Source organism: Lithobates pipiens, unplaced genomic scaffold, assembly GCF_037356315.1.
Source record: "Lithobates pipiens isolate NorthernLeopardFrog02 unplaced genomic scaffold, aLitPip1_a1.2 Scaffold_27, whole genome shotgun sequence".
Classification (NCBI taxonomy): Eukaryota; Metazoa; Chordata; class Amphibia; order Anura; family Ranidae; genus Lithobates; species Lithobates pipiens.
Genome location: NW_027507788.1, coordinates 223136452 through 223156708, shown reverse-complemented (window position 1 = coordinate 223156708; position 20257 = coordinate 223136452). Strand labels below are relative to the sequence as shown.

Below are 20257 nucleotides of genomic sequence, written 5' to 3'. Positions count from 1 at the left end.
GGCTGGTGGTGGGGGTGTAATGGTGTGGGGGATGGGGTATCACCGGTTCAGGCTGGTGGTGGGGGTGTAATGGTGTGGGGGGTGGGGTATCACCGGTTCAGGCTGGTGGTGGGGGTGTAATGGTGTGGGGGATGGGATATCACCGGTTCAGGCTGGTGGTGGGGGTGTAATGGTGTGGGGGGTGGGGTATGACCCGGTTCAGGCTGGTGGTGGTGGTGTAATGGTGGGGGGGGGGTGGGGTATCACCGGTTAAGGCTGGTGGTGGGGGTGTAATGGTGTGGGGATGGGGTATCACCGGTTAAGGCTGGTGGTGGGGGGTGTAATGGTGTGGGGGATGGGGTATCACCGGTTCAGGCTGGTGGTGGGGGTGTAATGGTGCGGGGGATGGGATATCACCAGTTCAGGCTGGTGGTGGGGGTGTATTGGTGTGGGGGATGGGGTATCACTGGTTCAGGCTGGTGGTGGGGGTGAAATCATGTGGGTGATGGGGTATCACCGGTTCAGGCTGGTGGTGGGGGTATAATGGTGTGGGGGATGGGATATCACCGGTTCAGGCTGGTGGTGGGGGTGTAATGGTGTGGGGGATGGGGTATCACCGGTTCAGGCTGGTGGTGGGGGTGTAATGGTGTGGGGGATGGGGTATCACCAGTTCAGGCTGGTGGTGGGGGTGTAATGGTGTGGGGGATGGGGTATCACCAGTTCAGGCTGGTGGTGGGGGTGTAATGGTGTGGGGGATGGGGTATCACCGGTTCAGGCTGGTGGTGGGGGTGTAATGGTATGGGGGATGGGATATCACTGGTTCAGGCTGGTGGTGGGGGTGTAATGGTGTGGGGGATGGGGTATCACCGGTTCAGGCTGGTGGTGGGGGTCTAATGAGTGGGGGATGGGGTATCACCAGTTCAGGCTGGTGGTGGGGGTGTAATGGTGTGGGGGATGGGGTATCACCAGTTCAGGCTGGTGGTGGGGGTGTAATGGTGTGGGGGATGGGGTATCACCGGTTCAGGCTGGTGGTGGGGGTGTAATGGTGTGGGGTATCACCGGTTCAGGCTGGTGGTGGGGGTGAAATGGTGTGGGGGGATGGGATATGATTGGTTCAGGCTGGTGGTGGGGGTGTAATGGTGTGGGGGATGGGGTATCACCGGTTCAGGCTGGTGGTGGGGGTGAAATGGTGTGGGGGATGGGGTATCACCGGTTCAGGCTGGTGGTGGGGGTGTAATGGTGTGGGGGGGGGGGTATTTTCTTGGCACACTTTGGGCCCCTTAGTACCAATTGAGCATGGTTTAATCACCACAGCCTACCTGAGAATTGTTGGTGACCATGTTTATCCCTTTATGACTACAGTGTCCCCATCTTCTGATGGCTCCTCCCAGCAGGATAATGCACCATGTCACAAAGCTCCGATCATCTCACCACTGGACAATGAGATCCTTTTCCTCCAATGGCCTCCACACTCACCACATCTCATCCAATAGAGCACCTTTGGGATGTGGTGGAACGGGAGATTCGGCATCATGGATGTGCACCGACAAATCTGCAGCCACTGTGTGATGCTATCATGTCACTATGGAGCAAAATCTCAGAGGAACGTTTCCAACACCTTGTTGTATCTCTGCCACCAAGAATGAAGCCAAAAGGGGGTCAAACCCGGTACTAGCAAGGTGTGCCTAATAAAGTGGCCGGTGAAGTATATATTTATATATATATATATTTTTCTTTTCTTTTTTTTTCTTTTACCCTTTTTAATACATTTTTTGTTTAATTTTATTTCTATCACAAGGGGGCTAAAAAAGCCACCAATATGATGATATAGGCAGGTGACAGGTCCTCTTTATGGAGACTTTGCTTGTTTATTAGGCCCTCAATCTCTCCCCTGCCGTCCGCTGCAGCTAATCAAATACAAATCATGCCTGATTAGCTGCATCCTAGGCTACTGTAGCTGGGGAATGACCATTAGAGCCCCTTAAAGTGGTAGTAAAGTGTTAGAATCTGCTGACAGGCAGGGTTTTTATGACAGAAGAGACCCTAGCGGCCCCACCTTTTATAAATGCTCCCCCCTGCCTGTCGGCGGGTAATGTGATCTGAGCTGCGCATGCACAGTTCAGACCAAATTTATGACCCACTGTCGCCTCTGCCCGGCCATTCAAGCAGCTGAAGATACAGTGCCTTGAAAAAGTATTCATACCCCTTGAAATTTCCCACATTTTGTCATGTTACAACCAAAAATGTAAATGTATTTTATTGGGATTTTTGATAATTGTGAAGTGGAAGGAAAATGATAAATGATACAAATATGTGAAAAATGTGTGGGGGAGGGGCATTTGTATGGCGCCCCCCCGAGTCAATACTTTGTAGAACCCCCTTTGTCTACAAGTCTTTTTGGGGGTGTCTCTACCAGCTTTGCACATCTAGAGAGGACATTTCTGCCCATTCTTCTTCTTTGTAAAATATCTCAAGCTCTGTCAGATTGGATGGAGAGCGTCTGTGATCAGCAATTTTCAAGTCTGGCCACAGATTCTCAATGGGATTTAGGTCTGGACTGTGACTGGGCCATTCTAACACATGAATATGCTTTGATGTAAACCATTCCATTGTAGCTCTGGCTGGATGTTTCGGGTCGTTGTCCTGCTGGAAGGTGGGAGCTGTGGATCTCTGCAGCCCCTGCAGAGTTACCATGGACCTCTTGGCTCTTCTCCGATGAATGCTCTCCTTGCCCGGCCTGGTCAGTTTAGGTGGATGGCCATGTCTTGGTAGGTGTTCAGTTGGGCCATACTCTTTCCATTTTCCGATGATGGATTGAACAGATCTCCATGAGATGGTCAAAGCTTGGGAGATTTTTTTATAACCTAATGACCCATACACACAGTCGGACTTTGATTTTGGCCCAAACTTGTCTTGCATACACACGGTAGCACAAAGTTGTCGGAAAATCCGATCGTTCTGAATGAGGTGATGTAGAACATGTATGACGGGACTATAAAGAGGGCAGTAGCCAATAGCTTTTGTCTCGTAATTTATTCTGAGCATGCGTGGCACTTTGTCCGTCGGAATTGTCTACGCACGATCGGAATTTAAATGATCGGATTTTGTTGTCAGAAAATTTTAGATCAGCTCTCAAACTTTGTGCGTCGGAAATTCTGACGGAAAAAGTCAGATGGAGTCCACACATGATCTACCTATCTAGCGCTGACTCTTTACCCCTGTGTCAGCGCTGCACTAGCGAGCTCTGTGTGTAGGTAAGTCTGCCATAATTTACTAGTGCACTGCATACTTGTACATTATGACTTAAACCAGCCGGGGGACTCATTTCTTTTCTTTATTATAGAATTTACTATCACTTTACAAGAGATTAAATGGCCTGAGAGCCACCCGGATCATGAAAGTCTAATGCCGGAGCTAAAAGTCAATATCAAGCTCTTGGCTGCAGTAGCAGCTCTGGTCTTACTTTAACACCTCGTACAACAAGCCATTTATAAATGTTTGTTGGTAGACAAGGGGTTAAAATGATAAATGATGATCCTGCCATGAAGTTCCTTGTGCAGGCACTTCCTGTTATAGGGTGACCACCAGTGGCGGCCGGTGGAATTTTCTTTTTTTTGTGGGGGGTGACAAACAGAGTATATTACCCCCTCCCCCCCCGATCGGCAGAGCTTACCCCATCACCAGCAGCTTCCCCTGCTCAGTGGCCTCTCATTCTCCTGCCTGCTGTTCTCCGGCCTCTCATTCTCCTGCTTTCTCCTGCAGCCTCTCATTCTCCTGCTGTTGTCCTGCAGCCTCTCATTCTCCTGCTTTCTCCTGCAGCCTCTCATTCTCCTGCTGTTCTCCTTTGGCCTCTCGTTCTCCTGCTGTTCTCCTGCGGCCTCTCATTCTCCTGCTGTTCTCCTGCGGCCTCTCATTCTCCTGCTGTTCTCCTGCGGCCTCTCTTTCTCCATGCTGTTCTCCTTTGGCCTCTCGTTCTCCTGCTGTTCTCCTTTGGCCTCTCGTTCTCCTGCTGTTCTCCTTTGGCCTCTCGTTCTCCTGCTGTTCTCCTTTGGCCTCTCGTTCTCCTGCTGTTCTCCTGCGGCCTCTCATTCTCCTGCTGTTCTCCTGCGGCCTCTCTTTCTTCATGCTGTTCTCCTTTGGCCTCTCGTTCTCCTGCTGTTCTCCTTTTGTCCTCTCATTCTCCTGCTGTTCTCCTGCGGCCTCTCTTTCTTCATGCTGTTCTCCTTTGGCCTCTCGTTCTCCTTTGGCCTCTCGTTCTCCTGCTGTTCTCCTTTGGCCTCTTGTTCTCCTGCTGTTCTCCTTTGGCCTCTCATTCTCCTGCTGTTCTCCTGCGGCCTCTCATTCTCCTGCTGTTCTCCTGCGGCCTCACTTTCTTAATGCTGTTCTCCTTTGGCCTCTCGTTCTCCTGCTGTTCTCCTTTGGCCTCTCGTTCTCCTGCTGTTCTCCTTTGGCCTCTCGTTCTCCTGCTGTTCTCCTTTGGCCTCTCGTTCTCCTGCTGTTCTCCTGCGGCCTCTCATTCTCCTGCTGTTCTCCTGCGGCCTCTCATTCTCCTGCTGTTCTCCTGCGGCCTCTCATTCTCCTGCTGTTCTCCTGCGGCCTCTCATTCTCCTGCTGTTCTCCTGCGGCCTCTCATTCTCCTGCTGTTCTCCTGCGGCCTCTCTTTCTTCATGCTGTTCTCCTTTGGCCTCTCGTTCTCCTTTGGCCTCTCGTTCTCCTTTGGCCTCTCGTTCTCCTGCTGTTCTCCTTTGGCCTCTTGTTCTCCTGCTGTTCTCCTTTGGCCTCTCGTTCTCCTGCTGTTCTCCTGCGGCCTCTCTTTCTTCATGCTGTTCTCCTCTGGCCTCTCATTCTCCTGCTGTTCTCCTTTGGCAATCTTGTTCTCTGGGTCATCACAGTGGCTTCCGTTTCCTCCCTCCTCCTCAGTGGCCAATCGGGAGTCTTCTCTTTTCAGCCAGTCGAAAACGTGTCTCACACCCGCTTCTGGTTGGCCAGACTGAGGGTCAGTGTTTCAACGGTGAATTTTCATTTGCTGTTATAACATAGCTGGATGGGAATCGGAGTGTGAAAAAAAAAGTGGGTAACAGAGTAAATGTAGAAGAAACTCTACATACTCTACACTTCCCAGTAAAATACATATTACTCTAGTATTCTACTATACTCACAGGGGCGTTTCATAATGAATAGCAAAGTCTTTGTGTAATATGTGAATCAGTATCCCTTCGCCTAAAGGGTGTGTAGCAGAGATATGTATGTCTTCATCCAAAGCCGCATTTGCTACGTATTTTTCAGGAGTAGAAATTGAAGAATCCTTTGTTCGTTCAATAGTTGGTTTATTTTTCAGGAAGATAAGCAAAGACAAGATTGACATCTGGTAACATATGGCATGGTTTAGGCTTCTAAGGTGGTACTTCTGGTGTAAGGGCCGGTTCACACTGCAGGCGAGGCGAGGCGACTCCGACTTGCCTCGCCGCGACCTGCCGCGGCCTCAGCGGCAACTTGCAGATGACTTCTGTATAGAAGTCAATGCAAGTCGCCCCGAGGTCGCCCAAAAGTAGTACAGGAACCTTTTTTCTGAGTCGGAGCGACTCGAGTCGCTCCTCTCAGAACGGTTCCATTGTACAGAACGGGGGCGACTTGTCAGATCGAGGCGAGGCAAGTCGTGTCGCCTCGCATCGCCTCGCTGTGTGAACCGGCTCTTACATTTTCCAAAGTGTAGAGTTCCTTCTCTTCCCACCGATCTCCTACACTCTCATAATCTTACTCCATTCTTATACTGTTTCATGATGCTATGTCAGCATATCCTAATAACTCCCACATTTGCATATATACCTAATATGGTTCAGTCTATAGATAAGTAGCATAGCTCCGCCCATTGTCCTGACATAGTAACTCAAAAATAGAAGTACCTACTCAGCAAAACCACTGCTCCCTATACTCTCTGTTGTTCTTTGACCTTCAGAAACCATAACTTATTACCGTACATATGACTTACATATATTTTCAGAAACTTTTATCACTTAAAATATGAATTAACTCAAAAACTTCTAACAGAGTGCATCCTCTGCGTCCCGAGCCCACCCAAGTTTGAAGCCTATCAGAGCCTCTGGCTCTAATCAGGTGCTTCAAAACAAAACCCCCGCCACTGTAATTCATGCACCCTGAAAGGGGCTGGACACATGAATAGGGGGGCGGCCACGGCAGCCATGGATAGATTCATAATATGTATGAATCTATCCATTACCATGAAGTGGATGTGGCAAGGAGAGAAGGGGCGGTGCCCGGCCGTCCCTAATGGACGGGTCGCCACTGGTGACCACTATCTCCCATTGGGGCTCTTGTGTTGTCACCCGGCACCTTATTTCCCGGTGGAGGGTACAAATGCCCATGTAGACCCATTCCACAAGCATGGCCCACCATGTCACAAACCCGGTCCAGGGCAACGATGTGCAGCCCAGTGCACAGCGACAGGAAGTTGCAGAAAGCAGCCAGAGGAGATCAGCAGCTTTAAGATGCAAACAAACAAAAAATATTTATATATATATATATAAATGAAAAAATGTCAGTTGTTTATGATGCACAGCTCTTTAGCATCTGGTTATACATCTGTCCCTGTATACGGGAAGGTTTTGGGTCAGACAATACAATATGACGGGGGAACTGTTAAGATTCAGAAGTTGTTTCACCTTGAACACGCTCTTCATACATGAAGTCTGCGGCGCGGTGACTGTTTTATGACTTGACGGTTGTCATAGTGATCTATAACTGCCAGCAGCCCAAAGGTGCCTTAAAGGGGAATGGCACGTACGTGCGTTCTTCTCCTAACCCTGGCAAGCCCCCCCCCCCCCCAAGTGCACACGCACGTTCTATATTCTATATGACACCGGTTGGGGCCCGGAAAACAAGGGCCCGGAGACTTTGCAGCAATTAATTGGATAAAACTGAAGGTTGGCTCTTTGTTACCTTGGAGAAGTTATTAGGGAGCGGTAAGTTGGAGGGTGTGCAGGGCAGGGCGATCCTCCCTAAACCACTAAATGTACCATAAACATGTATATATATATATACAGGAGCGGGTTTACCTGCCAAGGAATCGGCATGTCCAACATTGAGAAGTCACTGTGAAAAACACCTTCCTGCCCCCTCGCATTTTTTAGTTGCGGCCATTTGAGTAAGGGCAGATGATTCATGTAGCATTTACTTCCTGGAATCCATCTGCCCTTAGCGTAACCACTTCAATACTGGGCACTTTCACCCCTTCCTGACCAGGTTCTGGGAGGATGTCCATGGATGCCCTCCCAGAACAAGAGCGCTGAGCTGTAGCTATCTTTTGGCTATGGCATAGTATTGAAGTTGTTAAACATAATGGCAAGAGGGTGTGCCAAGATGAAAAAGCCCCTTCTCTCATGAAGATTCCTGGGATGTATGACATCATTGTGGCCTAGGCCAGAAACCAGAAAGCAACCGAAGAAATATATAAAAAACTTACTAAAGCGAGCAACATAAGGATTCACAGAGTTCCTGGTGAGTAAATTCCCACTAATATATATGTGTATATATATATATATATATATATATATATATATATATATATATATATTTATATTATCTCACAAAAGTAAGTACACCCCTCACATTTGTGTAAATCTTTTCTTCTCTCTTTTCATGTGACAACACTGAAGAAATGACACTTGTCTACAATGTAAAGTAGTGTGTGTACAGCTTGTATAACAGTGTAAATTTCCCGTCCCCTCAAAATAACTCAACACACAGCCATTAATGTCTAAACTGCTGGCAACAAAAGTCAGTACACCCCTAAGTGAAAATGTCCAAATTGGGCTCAATTAGCCATTTTCCCTCCCCGGTGTCATGTGACTCGTTAGTGTTACAAGGTCTCAGGTGTGAATGGGGAGCAGGTGTGTTAAATTTGGTGTTATCGCTCTCACTCTCTCATACTAGTCACTGGTAGTTCAACATGGCACCTCATGGCAAAGAACTCTCTGAGGATCTGAAAAAAAGAATTGATGCTCTACATAAAGATGGCCTAGGCTATAAGAAGATTGCCAAGACCCTGAAACTGAGCTGCAGCACGGTGGCCAAGACCATACAGCGGTATAACAGGACAGGTTCCACTCAGAACAGGCCTCGCCATGGTCCACCAAAGAAGTTGAGGTCACGTGCTCAGCGTCATATGCAAGAGGTTGTCTTTGGGAAATAGACCTATGAGTGTTGCCAGCATTGCTGCAGAGGTTGTAGGGGTGGGGGGTCAGCCTGTCAGTGCTCAGACCATACGCCGCACACTGCATCAAATTGGTCTGCATGGCTGTCATCCCAGAAGGAAGCCTCTTCTAAAGATGATGCACAAGAAAGTCCGCAAACAGTTTGCGGAAGACAAGCAGACTAAGGCGATGGATTACTGGAACCATGTCCTGTGGTCTGACGAGACCAAGATAAACGTATTTGGTGTCAGATGGTGACAAGCGTGTGTGGGGGCAACCAGGTGAGGAGGACAAAGACAAGTGTGTCTTGTCTACAGTCAGGCATGGTGGTGGGGGTGTCATGGTCTGGGGCTGCATGAGTGCTTCCGGCACTGGGGGGCTACAGATCATTGAGGGGACCATGAATGCCAACATGTACTGTGATATACTGAAGCAGAGCATGATCCCCTCCCTTCAGAGACTGGGCCGCAGGGTAGTATTCCAACATGATAACTACCCCAAACACACCTCCAACACCACCACTGCCTTACTATAGAAGCTGAGGGTAAAGGTGATGGACTGGCCAAGCATGTTTCCAGACCTAAACCCTATTGATCATCTGTGGGGGATCCTCACATGGAAGGTGGAGGAGCGCAAGGTCTCCAACATCCACCAGCACTGTGATGTCATCATGGAGGAGGGGAAGAGGACTCCAGTGACAACCTGTGAAGCTCTGGTGACCTCCATGCCCAAGAGGGTGAAGGCAGTGCTGGAAAATAATGGCCGCCACACAAAATATTGACACTTTGGGCCCAATTCGGACATTAACACTTAGGGGTGTACTGACTTTTGTTGCCAGCGGTTTAGACATTAATGGCTGTGTGTTGAGTTATTTTGAGGGGACAGGAAATTTACACTGTTATACAAGCTGTACACTCACTACTTTACATTGTAGACAAGTGTCATTTCTTCAGTGTTGTCACATGAAAAGAGAGAAGAAAAGATTTACACACATGTGAGGGGTGTAGTAGGGGTGTATACATGCGCACACAATACAAATTTCAACAGTATTCTTGTTTCTTCATCTCATGTTCTCAATCTTCAGTTTCTGACAGATTTTTGCACAAATTGTTTCCAGCTGTCACTTAGCCTGCAGATAGGTGACCTCGGGTCAGATATGATCAATCTAAACAAGGCAAGGTCCGTCGTTCGCCATTATGGTTGAAGTTTTGGAATTGGCCAAAGCCAATTAAACAATGCTGGAAAGTCTAGAAGCTGCCTTATATTAAATAGGAATAAAGGTGGCTCCTCCTTAAAATATTGTTCTTTTGGATTGCCCCCTGCTCTGACGGGTACACTTTATTTCTGCATAGTATAGGACAAACAATGGAAGAAGAAACATAGCAAAACCTCCCATGGTTAGGAACACAACACAAACCTTTTTCGGGACCAAGTATGTCACTCGGCCTTATGAAGGTTCCGGTCCCGGCTTGGCGTTAATTCTTTATTACCTCTCAGAAGCCAAGTGTAAGTAAAGTTAAAATGGGCATTCTCAGGTCTTCCAAGATTGGTAATAAAACTCCCATAACTGGAGTTTATGAGGCGTGTAATATGCCTGATGCAAATATTATGGCTTCCTTAACACCAAAGCCAACTTTCTGAAGCCAGATCTTCATTCTACGAGGAGATGCTGGAATTATATATTATTCCTCTATAACTATCGTTTTATTAGTTTGGCTGTTGAGGATGATACCATTGGGATTTTATTTTTCTGTTTTAATTTTTCTGTAAAGATTCTATATGCTATTAGCACGTCGTAAATCTACGCCAGTAAGTAGGCGGGGTGAAAATCTCATACAAAAGGGAGAAAAACATCCGTGGAACACCATGGTAGAATAAAAAAATGGGTCGATTTGGTAAGGATGGAAGAGATTAGATGGCAGTGGTCTGACCTGGTCTGGCTGTCTGGCCGTTTGGATATTTAAAATGAGGGCTGATCTGCTTAAAGGGTGATTGTTGGCTGCTGTTGTAGGTAACCTTCATTAAGTAAACTTTAACTTAAAGAGGAGATTCAGCCCCAATTTTTGTGGCTCCGCCCTCTCCTACACCTCCATTATGGTGCGTGCACAGATAAGCTGAAGGGCTCTGCTTGGAGGTCAGGTCCTTGCAGAGCCCTTTGGCACTTCTGCACACATGCAGGGTATTTCCTGTGTGTGTGCAAAGATACTGAACTTTTGGGACTCTAGATCTACCCATCCTTGGGCATGCATGTGGAAGCCATGCCCCCCCCCCCCCCCGGCTAGCCTGCTACACTGCTCTGTCCTGCCGCTCTGTAGTGACAGCAGAACAGGCAGTAGGGCACTAAGCAGGCTAGTGCAATGCATGGCTCTCCCCCCTAACCTGCCACAGTGCTACTTAATAGTGTCACCCTGCGCACTTTTCTCAGAGAATAGGTGCAGGTACTCAACCACGCCCTGCACCTTTCCCCAGGGTAGGAAGGCAAGGGGTTGAGTGAGCTACAGCAAATGGGTGTGGGAGGGTCCTAAAGGGGCATTAAATACCAGGAGGTTGCTACATACAGGGTGCAGGGTTCAGAAGGGTGCAGAGTTCAGGAGGGTGCTATGTAGAGTGTGCAGGATTCTGGAGGGTGCTATGTACAGGGTGCATAGTTCTGGTGGGTGATAGTTACAGGGTGCACAGTTCAAGTGAGTGCTATGTACAGGCTGCACAATTCAAGTGGGTGCTAGGTACAGGGTGCAGGGTTCTGGTGGGTGCTAGGCACATGGTGTAGAGTTCAGGAGAGTGCAGGGTTCAGGGGGGTGCTAGGTACAGGGTGCAGAGTTCAGGGGGGTGCTAGGTACAGGGTGCAGAGTTCAGGGGGGTGCTAGGTACAGGGTGCAGAGTTCAGGTGGGTGCTGGGTACAGGGTGCAGAGTTCAGGTGGGTGCTGGGTACAGGGTGCAGAGTTCAGGTGGGTGCTAGATACAGGTTGCAGAGTTCAGGGGGGTGCTAGGTACAGGGTGCAGAGTTCAGGGGGGTGCTAGATACAGGGTGCAGTGTTCAGGGGGGTGCTAGGTACAGGGTGCAGAGTTCAGGGGGGTGCTGGGTACAGGGTGCAGAGTTCAGGTGGGTGCTAGATACAGGGTGCAGAGTTCAGGGGGGTGCTAGGTACAGGGTGCAGAGTTCAGGTGGGTGCTATGTACAGAGTGCAGAGTTCCAGCCCCAAATCGACATCCATTACAGCATTGTCTTCCTCCTCCCAGCAAAGCCTTCCATCCCCTTCCAAATACAGACCTCAGATACAGAGCGACCCAGTACAGTGCAGGAGATGCCCTTTCTCCCAGGCTCCTCCTCGTGACCTGTCATGAGGCACGTCAGAGCCGAAGAGGAGCCTAGCAAAAGCTTCCCCGGTTTTCAGGGGGTCAGCAGTAAGTGGCACAGAGAACAGCCACAAAGCCCTCCCCTGCTCAGCTTACCACCATCTCTGGACTCAGGGTGGTTACTCCCTCAGTTTGGGCTCTTTTTCTCTTTTACCCCGGTTTGGTAGGCTGGGCTATCAGGACTGTAATTGGCCTAGGCAGTGTTTAATTACTGTCTCTCCCCCCCCCAAGCCCCCCCCCCCCCGGAAACAGGGACTTGCCCCCTGATCTCTGATCCCTGAGCGGTTGATGGATCTTTGCTGTGACTGCAAGTGATAATTGCAGCTGCAGCAAAGACAACGACTCCAATGGTGTGCCCCCGGGACCTGTGTGACTGCTGGCTGCTGAATACAGTAGTGGTCAGGAGGATTCCTTCATCCATGCTCTTAAGTTTGGATAAGTGAACCCACTGATTTCTCCCGCTCAGCCCGTAGGGTTCAACAGCCAAAATCTCATATTTTAAATTCGGCCTTTTCACAGATGAGCACTCAGGTACCTGTTACCTGTAGCTTGATGTCTGAAGCTCAAAAAGGTCCATCAGATACTTTGGAAGCAGGTTGGGGCATTTTGTGGCCTCCTAGACTTCAAAAGGAACGGCTGAAACACGCCAGTAACGTCTGAACATGAGCATTTTTTCAAAGAAATGTGGGATCCATGCCACCAAGAATGGAGGCTGTATTACGAGCAGAGGGAGGCCCTACCCAGTATGAGTTGTGGTTCTCCTAATAAATTGCCCCTTGAGTGTTAATATCTACATAGCGCCTTTTTCTGCGATGAAAGAATTTTCTTGTAAAGATTATTTTTATTTGCCTTTATACCTCGGTTCTAAGGTCTCCTGATGTCCGCCTGTATGGGGGACACTGGAAATATTTCAAGTTTGACGAAGTTCCTGTCTTAGAAGTAAAAATAAGAGCAAAAAAATGAGCTTCGGTCCCACGTCTAGCGCAGAGAAAGCGATCACCTTTTTTTTTAGTAATGATATTAGAGGCTTCACAGAGAAGGGAATAATCTAAAATAGCAGTTAACAGCTCGCCGTGTCGTCGATCAATGCCATTTAAACCCCGAATGACCTTGAGATGGAATAATCAGGTCGGATTCATTCAGCATCAAAGAGAAAAAAAAAAAAAAATATTGAAAAGCTGGTAACACTGACCTACTCCTTCCCGGCTGCCGAGAAAGGTTTCTACATTTCTTTATAAAGAACTGCGTCTCTGAAAAAGTCTGACAGAAGAACGCCGGAGAAAAAGGCGAGCGAAAAATACAAAGAGAAGGCCATCGGGGAGGCAGGTCATTGGCTTGTTTACTCAGTTTTTAAGTGTACCTGTAATACTAAATAAATAATAGCCTGCCTAGGAGTTGGAAAGGGAAGGAGGGGGTGAGATCATTATTATTATTATTGTTTTAGGCCTCATGGACACTGCGACTCTTCTAAATGCCTCTTCCTGGCAGGAGAAAGCAGCATTAAAAATGCACCTACAGCCACGTTTCTCTCCAACATGTTTAGGCATGTCAAGCATATTGGCATTCATTTATTTCATTGGCCAGAATATTAATTAATTCTGGTCATTGAAATGAAGGAATGCTCATCCCGCTATGGGTACTCATGGATCTCCCAATTGCGCACCAATCCACATAACGGTCTTACTTTGACTTCCTTATAAGCTACGTCCACTCTCTGAGCCCCCTAATGGAGCATGGTTTGAAATTGTGGGACTTGGTCTGATACTGGGGCAGACTCACGTCTGCCTTACTGCCGATTCTGCGTAACCCTCTCTTCTCACCGGATTTGGAACAAACAGTTGCATTCACATGGTGGTCATCTCATGAGATTTCACACGTACATCATATTTTAAGGACCAGGACGTTTCTTACAAGAAACTCATGAGGCTGCCCCAGACTAATTTTATCATTATCTACAACAGCTGGAGCTCAGTGAGGTTGGATGGAGAGCGTTTGTGAACAGCAGTTTTCAGCTCTTTCCACAGATTCTCGATTGGATTCAGGTCTGGACTTTGACTTGGCCATTCTAACACCTGGATACGTTTATTTGTGAACCATTCCTTTGTAGATTTTGCTGTATGTTTGGGATCATTGTCTTGTTGGAAGGTAAATCTCCGTCCCAGTTTCAGGTCTTTTGCAGACTCCAACAGGTTTTCATCCAGAATGGTCCTGTATTTGGCTGCATCCATCTTCCCCTCAATTTTAACCATCTTCCCTGTCCCTGCTGAAGAAAAGCAGGCCCAAACCATGATGCTGCCACCACCATGTGTGACAGTGGGGATGGTGTTTTGAGGGTGATGAGCTGTGTTGCTTTTACGCCAAACATATCGTTTTGCATTGTGGGCAAAAAGTTGGATTTTGGTTTCATCTGACCAGAGCACCTTCTTCCACATGTTTGGTGTGTCTCCCAGGTGGCTTGTGGCAAACTTTAGACGAGACTTTTTATGGATATCTTTGGGAAATGGCTTTCTTCTTGCCACTCTTCCATAAAGGCCAGATTTGTGCAGTGTACGACTGATTGTTGTCCTATGGACAGACTCTCCCACCTCAGCTGTAGTTCTCTGCAGTACATCCAGAGTGATCATGGGCCTCTTGGCTGCATCTCTGATCAGTCTTCTCCTTGTCTGAGCTGATAGTTTAGGGTTACGGCCAGGTCTTGGTAGATTTGCAGTGGTCTGATACTCCTTCCATTTCAAAATGATCGCTTGCACAGTGCTCCTTGGGATGTTTAAAGCTTGGGAAATCTTTTTGTATCCAAATCCGACTTTAAACTTCTCCACAACAGTATTACGGACCTGCCTGGTGTGTTCCTTGGTCTTCATGATGCTCTCTGCGCTTTCAACAGAACCCTGAGACTATCACAGAGCAGGTGCATTTATACAGAGACTTGATTACACACAGGTGGATTCTATTTATCACCATCAGTCATTTAGGACAACATTGGATCATTCAGAGATCCTCGCTGAACTTCTGGAGTGAGTTTGCTGCACTGAAAGTAAAGGGGCCGAATAATTTTGCACGCACCACTTTTCAGTTTTTTATTTGCTAAAAAAGTTTAAAATATCCAATAGATTTCGTTCCACTTCACAATTGTGTCCCACTTGTTGGTGATTCTTCATAAAAAATAAAAATTTTATATCTTTATGTTTGAAGCCTGAAATGTGGCAAAAGGTTGAAAAGTTCAAAGGGGCCGAATACTTTCGCAAGGCACTGTATGTAGATCATTTTCTAATGACCAGAAAGTTTCTTACAAGAAACTCATGAGGGTCCCACAGACAAATTTTACCGTTCTCTACAACTTTGACTCTGGATAATGACTCTACGTTGGGTATCTGAATTTCCCTATGGGAAACGTCCTTTGAGCACTGGTTATTGCATTTGCTTGGATCTCAGGAACTTATCTCTGATATCTACTCTATGCTCACCAACCAGACCTCCATATCGACTATATCCTATGTAGGCCACCGAGGTCTGGAATAAAACCTGGTCGACAATAGAAAAATGCTCCTACAACACATCTATTCTTGAATCAGCATACCAAGTTCTCTTCAGATGATATTGGGTGGCAGATGTTTTGCAGCCTGTGGGCAGCATGGCGATGTTTTGCATATATGGTGTTCCTGGCAATGGTTACTGGGATTCTGGTCGAGGGTTTTTGCCTTGCTTCAAGCTCTATTCCAGCTGATGCCATGCTGGATTTGTTACACTGTCTGATCCCAGATCTTTTTCGATGTCAATTAAAGCTGGCAACTTGTCTGTTCTTTGATGTCAAGCAGAGTATAGCCAAGGCCTGGAACCTTGGTCTCCTTCCAGGAAGTGGAAGACTACATGAAGATGTGCCACGTACCAGGTAGGCGACTGAATTTACGAGGTTGACTTCTCTTGTATTTATAGCCCAGGCCCCACTGTAGGTGAAACAGATGGTGCTGATGGACAGGAGGAACATGAGTGCTGTCAGGTGTTGATAGAAGAACTTTCTGCAGGAGATGGGGGAAAGTGTCGGGTATGGAAGTGGTTAAATCAGATGTCAAGAACCCCCACCCTCAGAAGTCAAGAGTCTCCCACCCTCCCTTACATCACAGTGCACCCCCCTTACTTTGTGCTGCTGCCAGGGAAAAGCTGGGGGCAGAGCTGTGAAGCAGAATTAGTGCAGGGTCTGGAGGAGGACCAGAGAAGGGCTGGAGTCTGCTGAATGCTGAGAGCAGGAGAGGCAGAGATAAGGGGGGGGGGGGCTGCAACTGCACAGAGAGGTGCAGGATCTGTGGGAAGAGTTCTGTCCTCTTCTCTGCTGCCGAATGGGGGACTAAGGCAAGCATCTCTGTGGCCTCGCGGGCCTCGTGTTTAACATATGAGCTCCTCATGATCCCAGAGCTTCACCCTCTGGTCATCCTATAGCACTGGGTCTTTCTACCTTACAAGGGATGCTGGTTTAATAGGTTTACCCATGACCAGTTAGCTAATTAGCATGACTTCCATACAGTTCATGTACATTAGGAAGCACTATCGCAGGCAATTTTTGACTTTGGGAATAGTGGTATTGACCTAGAACTAGGGGTGAGTGCCTGTTTTATATGTTTTATGAATTGTGTGACGACACAGCAGTGCCCACCCACAGGGCATAGTGACTCCGTGTACCAGAATTCCAGGAAGTCAATGTGTGGGATCTTCACTAAGTAAGTCTACAAACTACAAGATGGTTCAGATTTAAGAAGTGCAGGAAGTAAAAAAAAAAAATCAAACATATATATGGCTGAAGCATCAGTACAATGCTACAGCTGTTCCCCGCTGGCTATAAGCCTGAGAACTGAGCGATCACAAGACCGTCAATCGCTCAGTTCTTCAGTCTGTCCTGAGCACAGTGACCGTCAGTTCCCACTCTCTGCTCTGCCCCTCCAGCGCTCACTGGAACGCTTGGATGGCGAGGGGGGCGGGAGTGGCTGGCTCAGACTCTCAGCGGGCATCTGGGTGAATCCCGACATTATTGTCATGCAAAGACTGGGGTCATTCTGTGACATCAGCCGACAGAGCATTTAGCCTGCTGCGGGCTGATTCTGGGTCACAGGAGAGCAGAACTAAGTGCACCCCTATGACCCACAAGAGAAGTCTGGACAAACAATTGTCGGTCATTCTTTCTCCTAATAGGAAGAGGCCATAAATATTTGGAATCCAATGTGTAAATGAAGATAGGATTTGACATTTTCACCATAAATAGGCTTTAAAGAGTATCAAAACCCAAGAACAAAAATGTACTACATTGCAGCGTACCAGTCCTGAGATGTGCTGGCTGTGCACATTTTCTTTATTCAAAACTTTTTTTTTTTTCTTTTTTTTTTTTTTCAAGCTTCTGACCATTTGATCCCAATACCTGGTCACTGTATACAGATAACACAAAATATACCCCCTGATAACTGCATTATACTTTGCAGTTTACTTCATGGAGCTGCACACAAAATACCCCGGGAAAGTGTTTTTGATGTATCAAAAAAAAAAGTATTTGAATGCATATAAAATGTGAATTAAAAATATATGGGTTTTTTAAGCACAAAAATACGCCATGAACTTTCAGCAGATAGAATTCAGTACATTGCAGAGCTATAACATGGCTTCTAAATATACAATAACCTAAAATAAGTCAGAACTATTTTCTTTTTTTTTTTTTATCTAATGAGATAGCAAAATACATCATACATTTTATTTTTACATTTTTGTTCTGTTTTGTTTTTCTTTAACATTGGTAAGATAGTAAAATAAATCATATATTTTATATATTTTTTTTATTTTTTATTGTTTTTTTTTGTTTTTGTTTTTTATCAAAGACATTGGTAAGATAGTAAAAGAAATCATAATTTTTATTTTTTTAAATGTTTATTTATTTTTATCAAAGACATTGGTGAGATAGTAAAAGAATTCATATATTTTTTTTTTTTCAAATGTTTTTTTTTTTCAAATGTTTTTTTTTTTTTTTTTATCAAAGACATTGGTAAGATAGTAAAAGAATTCATAAATTGTATTCATTTATTATTTTTACACTTGTATTGTTTATTTTTAAGCAAGGACATTGGTAAGATAGTACAATTAATTATACATTTTATTTATTTTATTAACATTTTATTTTCGTTTTTTAGCAAAGAGATTGGTGCCAACATCTGTCAACTTTCAGGAGTCTCAGCTAGGACCTGCAGTAAGTATATTGCTGTACAGGGCAACCTTTTTTTTTATATAATGTTGTACTCCTGATGTTTTTGCCACACAGAATTGCATTACAGAGAAGGGGAGGGGGGCATGTCTGTCAAGTTCTGTTTCTGAGTGCTAATTACAAAGTGCGGTAGGTCTATTTCTGAGCTGGAAAGATGGCCAAGGTATTGAATTGATTCTTCTCCTCAGCCTTCACGAGGGAATTGGGGGGCTTTAGTAACCAAAACTGCAGTGTTTATCCTCATGACACATCACAGGAAGCACCTCCATGGCTAACAGAAGACAGAATTAGAAAAAAACTCAACATTAATAAGTCACCGGGACCGGATGGCTTGCACCTGAGATGTAGACGTGGTGTATCTAGATAAAAGAAGGCCAGGAGACGTGGTGTATCTGGATAAAGGAAGGCCTGTAGACGTGGTGTATCTGGATAAAGGAAGGCCTGTAGACGTGGTGTATCTAGATAAAGGAAGGCCTGTTGACGTGGTGTATCTAGATAAAGGAAGGCCCGTAGATGTGGTGTATCTAGATAAAGGAAGGCCTGTAGACGTGGTGTATCTAGATAAAGGAAGGCCCGTAGATGTGGTGTATCTAGATAAAGGAAGGCTCGTAGATGTGGTGTATCTAGATAAAGGAAGGCCCGTAGACGTGGTGTATCTGGATAAAGGAAGGCCCGTAGACGTGGTGTATCTAGATAAAGGAAGGCCCGTAGATGTGGTGTATCTAGATAAAGGAAGGCCTGTAGATGTGGTATATCTGGATAAAGGAAGGCCCGTAGATGTGGTGTATGTAGATAAAGGAAGGCTCGTAGATGTGGTGTATCTAGATAAAGGAAGGCCCGTAGACGTGGTGTATCTGGATAAAGGAAGGCCCGTAGACGTGGTGTATCTAGATAAAGGAAGGCCCGTAGACGTGGTGTATCTGGATAAAGGAAGGCCCGTAGACGTGGTGTATCTGGATAAAGGAAGGCCCGTAGACGTGGTGTATCTAGATAAAGGAAGGCCTGTAGATGTGGTGTATGTAGATAAAGGAAGGCCCGTAGACGTGGTGTATCTAGATAAAAGAAGGCCAGGAGACGTGGTGTATCTGGATAAAGGAAGGCCTGTAGACGTGGTGTATCTGGATAAAGGAAGGCCTGTAGACGTGGTGTATCTAGATAAAGGAAGGCCCGTAGACGTGGTGTATCTAGATAAAGGAAGGCCTGTTGACGTGGTGTATCTAGATAAAGGAAGGCCCGTAGATGTGGTGTATCTAGATAAAGGAAGGCCTGTAGACGTGGTGTATCTAGGTAAAGGAAGGCCCGTAGACGTGGTGTATCTAGATAAAGGAAGGCCTGTAGATGTGGTGTATGTAGATAAAGGAAGGCTCGTAGATGTGGTGTATCTAGATAAAGGAAGGCCCGTAGACGTGGTGTATCTGGATAAAGGAAGGCCCGTAGACGTGGTGTATCTAGATAAAGGAAGGCCCGTAGATGTGGTGTATCTAGATAAAGGAAGGCCTGTAGATGTGGTATATCTGGATAAAGGAAGGCCCGTAGATGTGGTGTATGTAGATAAAGGAAGGCTCGTAGATGTGGTGTATCTAGATAAAGGAAGGCCCGTAGACGTAGTGTATCTAGGTAAAGGAAGGCCCGTAGACGTGGTGTATCTAGATAAAGGAAGGCCTGTAGATGTGGTGTATGTAGATAAAGGAAGGCTCGTAGATGTGGTGTATCTAGATAAAGGAAGGCCCGTAGACGTGGTGTATCTAGATAAAAGAAGGCCAGGAGACGTGGTGTATCTGGATAAAGGAAGGCCTGTAGACGTGGTGTATCTGGATAAAGGAAGGCCTGTAGACGTGGTGTATCTAGATAAAGGAAGGCCTGTTGACGTGGTGTATCTAGATAAAGGAAGGCCCGTAGATGTGGTGTATCTAGATAAAGGAAGGCCTGTAGACGTGGTGTATCTAGGTAAAGGAAGGCCCGTAGACGTGGTGTATCTAGATAAAGGAAGGCCTGTAGATGTGGTGTATGTAGATAAAGGAAGGCTCGTAGATGTGGTGTATCTAGATAAAGGAAGGCCCGTAGACGTGGTGTATCTGGATAAAGGAAGGCCCGTAGACGTGGTGTATCTAGATAAAGGAAGGCCCGTAGATGTGGTGTATCTAGATAAAGGAAGGCCTGTAGATGTGGTATATCTGGATAAAGGAAGGCCCGTAGATGTGGTGTATGTAGATAAAGGAAGGCTCGTAGATGTGGTGTATCTAGATAAAGGAAGGCCCGTAGACGTAGTGTATCTAGGTAAAGGAAGGCCCGTAGACGTGGTGTATCTAGATAAAGGAAGGCCTGAAGATGTGGTGTATGTAGATAAAGGAAGGCTCGTAGATGTGGTGTATCTAGATAAAGGAAGGCCCGTAGACGTGGTGTATCTGGATAAAGGAAGGCCCGTAGACGTGGTGTATCTAGATAAAGGAAGGCCCGTAGACGTGGTGTATCTGG

At 46.5% G+C, this 20257-nt stretch overlaps 1 protein-coding gene across 2 annotated transcripts in view; it reads left to right on the top strand.

Annotated features, from left to right (window-relative positions):
- NPHP4 (nephrocystin 4) overlaps nt 1-20257 on the top strand; it is a 570758-nt gene that overhangs the window by 310540 nt on the left and 239961 nt on the right. For both annotated transcript variants that reach the window (XM_077458285.1, XM_077458284.1), the window contains exon 12: nt 17712-17767. In XM_077458285.1, the coding sequence (XP_077314411.1) occupies nt 17712-17767 (56 nt within the window). The remainder of the gene's footprint in view (nt 1-17711; nt 17768-20257) is intronic.